This window comes from Aegilops tauschii, chromosome 5 (assembly GCF_002575655.3).
Source record: "Aegilops tauschii subsp. strangulata cultivar AL8/78 chromosome 5, Aet v6.0, whole genome shotgun sequence".
NCBI lineage: Eukaryota > Viridiplantae > Streptophyta > Magnoliopsida > Poales > Poaceae > Aegilops > Aegilops tauschii.
In genome coordinates this window covers 5,822,174-5,825,724 of record NC_053039.3, presented here as the reverse complement: position 1 = coordinate 5,825,724, position 3,551 = coordinate 5,822,174, and the positions used below count along the sequence as shown (strand labels likewise).

General features: G+C 51.1%; 1 protein-coding gene across 1 annotated transcript; it reads right to left on the bottom strand.

The window, feature by feature from the left end:
* Window positions 1-1,499: 1,499 nt before the first annotated feature.
* On the bottom strand, window positions 1,500-3,551 carry LOC141022258 (cytochrome P450 CYP94D108-like). Its single transcript, XM_073498571.1, has one exon. The coding sequence runs from the start codon at window positions 3,333-3,335 to the stop codon at window positions 1,815-1,817; it is 1,521 nt and encodes a 506-aa protein (XP_073354672.1). The 5' UTR covers window positions 3,336-3,551; the 3' UTR covers window positions 1,500-1,814.

The following is a 3,551-nucleotide window of genomic DNA, read 5'->3' as shown; positions in this document are numbered from 1 at the left end:
ATCGTACTATACCATTAAGATATTGCCTCTCTCCTTCTCTTTGTTCCTAGGAGACATGTGCACCCTGTCATTGGGACATTTCACGGAGCGTCAGCCATATAAAGCATTTATTGATAATAAATTTAAAAAGTGCATGTATAAAGTGCTACACTTTCAATCATAAAATCATGGAGTAGCTTACCTCGATGAATTCAATTTTGGTTTACTAAGTCTCTTTTTCTCCAGGAGACATGTGCATCCCTTGGGACATAGACCAATACAAGGAAAAGAGGGAAAAAGCCTATATTCACAAAAGCACTGCTTATAAATATCAAAATTACCTTTCCCGTTCATTCACCAAGTGCAAGGAGCCATTACCATCATCAGTTGAAATATTGTTGAGAGATTAAACTTACAAGGACATCGTACATTTATTTACATCAACAAAACAAATTGGTGAATAATAAACTAAGGTTTAATTAGTAGGTTACCAGATGTCCGTTAGTGACTAGGAAATTTCTTCTGACCTTGCATGCACGCCCGACCTATAAAGTTTAAAGTAAATTTTTTTATATATATACATATGGAATCATAATAAGTAGATTGCGCATGTACCTTGCCAAAACATTATTTTTCTTTGAGGAGTGTGTATAGAATAATACCTTTCTTTAGAAAGTAAAGAATAATATAAGGCCAACTGAATATCAGTTGCCAAGCTTTATCTGCTAGCAAGTGTTTCATGTTCCAACACTTCCAAAATGGCCTTAAAACACATGCATTACACACTTCTGTTTGCAAGGGCACCATCTGCGAGAGCTTACAAAGCCGTAGATTATGAAAATTATTCTGGATCTGATGGGGAACAAGTGAACGTGTTGCTGAGGAAGGCTTGGCTTCATTGCCATTGTCACCCCATGTCCTCGATCCTCTGCAGGAAGCCTATGGGAACCACGCCAATGGGTTTGTGTTGTCTCCGTCGTTGCCATGCATCCTCACGACCGAAAGGAATCGGTGGCTGCTCGCTTCCAATCCTGCAGTGAGGTCGGCCATTTGTTGCACGGTCAATGACTTGCAGCTTGCAAAAGAGACGTACACCACGCATCCATTTGGATGGATGTCATCAAGCCTCTCTAGCTAGACACGTGGGTGTGTTGGTGCTGGCTTCATTGGAGGTTGAGCACCAACGAACGAGCCCACTGGAAACACGGACAGGAAGGTGAACGGTGCAGCGACACGCAGACGGGACAAAGAGAGGCTCATGGAGATCGCGATACTCATCCGGCAAAACACCTTCGTGGAGCAGCAATTGGGGCTACATGCCGCACCAGAGAGCGAGGATGATCGGATCGATGTCGGGCGAGAAAGTGTCCATTGGATCCGTCATGAGAGAAAGTGTCGATTGTATTAAATAGATTGCTAGTATGAGAAAATATCATTAATTCTTTTCTCAATTATCATTGGTGACTTGCATAGATGTAAAACGTATATTTCATATTGGCCTTGTATAAATAAATGGAGGGAGTACAGCCGATCGATCACGTAACAACCAAGCGGTCAGCTTGATAAGCTAGGGACAAACTTTCCATCGATCATGTAACAAAACAGGAAACTGCATGGAGTGCGGCAGAGTAGCGAGCGTACGAAGACGAGACCATAAATATTACATCCTTTATTTATTGATAGGTATAGATATATTATATTTTATCGACTCACTGTCACTCACAAGGTAGTTACACAACACAACGAGCGCAGCGCCCTCAGCGCATGCAAGCATTACTACCACGTGATAGGGTGCCGTGAACATTCAGCAGCATTCCAGCAGCTTGCTGGTCGTCCTAGGCTTCCAGCCTTCTCCTTATTTGGACAGGCAAGCCACCCTTCATCCTCAGGGTTATCGAAAGCGCGTGCTCTGGCACGCCGCCGCCGGCCTTATCGGCCATGACGTCGACCACAAATTCTTCGAGAACACTGGCGACAATGGACTTCATCTGCACGTATGCCATCTCCTTCCCAAGGCACGTCCTCGGTCCGGCGTGGAACACCGTGTACAGGAACGGGCTCACCGGCCGGAAAGCCCCATCGTCGTCGAGCCACCGCTCGGGCTTGAACTCGGCGCAGTCTGTGCCCCATATCGTGGCGAGCCGCCCCATGGCGTACGCATTGTATGTGATGGACCAGCCGGCACCGACGTGCGTGCCATCAGGGAGCGTGTCATCTGCCGCACATGTCTCGGAGGAGTCAATCGCCACCGGTGGGTAGAGCCTCATCGACTCGGTGAGCGCGGCGTGCAGGTACTGCATGCTCCGGAGATCATCGAACGTGAATGGATCGCCAGGGTGGGTGCCCGTTGTGAACCGAACCGAGCGGACCTCGTCGGCGATGCGTGCGACAACGTTCGGTCGGGACGACACGAGCCAGAAGAACCACGTCAGCGCCGAGGATGTCGTCTCGCGGCCGGCGAGCAGGAAACTGAGGACGATGTCCCGGAGCGCCTCGTTGCCGTGATCGCCGCTCGCCACGAGCCTTGACAGAAGGTCGCCTCTGTTGTTATTCCCAGACGAGCTTTGACGGCGGGCGCGGACGATGTCCATGGCGAACCCATGTACGTTGGCGATGGCCTTCCTCAGGCGGCGCTCTTTGCCGACATCGAGCCACCTCTTGATCTTCCAGGTGACCTCCAGCCACCGCTTAACGGTGAGTTCTTGCGCCTCGATGAAGGCACGCATGAAGTCTGACTTGCCGTCTGTCAAGACACCGTCGTCGGCGAGGGAGCACGGGTCGTGGCCGAAGGAGATCATGCAGACGGTATCGAACGCGAATCGCTCGAGCACGTCCTGCATGTCGAGAACCTTGTGGCCGCCGCTGGCCCCCGCGCGTCGCAGCAACGGCAGCAGCCTGTTTCTGACCTCGGACTGCACGGAATCGATGACGAAACCGCGGAGCGAGTGCGTGGTGAACTCACGGCTGGCGCTCTTGCGCTGCCAGAGCCATTGCTCCCCGTCGGAGTTGAAGATGCCGTGGCCGAGGAAGTCGCCCATGACGGGGATGGTGCTGTCGCCTTTGGGGTAGTTGGCGAAATTGGTGCGCAGGACGTGCTCGACGTCGGCCGGGTTGCCCGTGATGATGCAGGTGATCATCCCGGGAATCCAGAAGCCCATCCTCCTCTCCGGGCTGCCGATGATGAGGTCGGTCGACCAGTCGAGGAAGCGGTGGCGGTTCTTGAGGAACGCGTAGAGATGGCCGAGCAGCGGGTGGCTAGTGAGGCCATGGCTGCTCGGCTTCTTCTTGGCCAGAGTACGCCGCACGATGCGGTGGGAAATGTAGAGTATGGTAGGAAGCAGCAGGAGCAGGAGCATCTTGTTCTTCTGGTGTTGAACTATGGCTATATGAGTTGGATGGATGGAGGAGTATATGTAAGGCCCCGAACCGAGAGGTGTACCTTCTTTTCCTTCCCGGGTCGTCGCTCGTTTAGGCCCTAAAGCATCAATCAATTCACTAATTCGTGATGCAAAGCGAGCTAGAAACAAAGAAAGAAGCTCAACACAGTAGCAGCTAATTAAGCTACCTTCCCC

Excerpts from the sequence above, each read along its gene's own strand:
- LOC141022258 (XM_073498571.1), bottom strand. The coding sequence starts at position 3,335 with ATGCTCCTGCTCCTGCTGCTTCCTACCATACTCTACATTTCCCACCGC.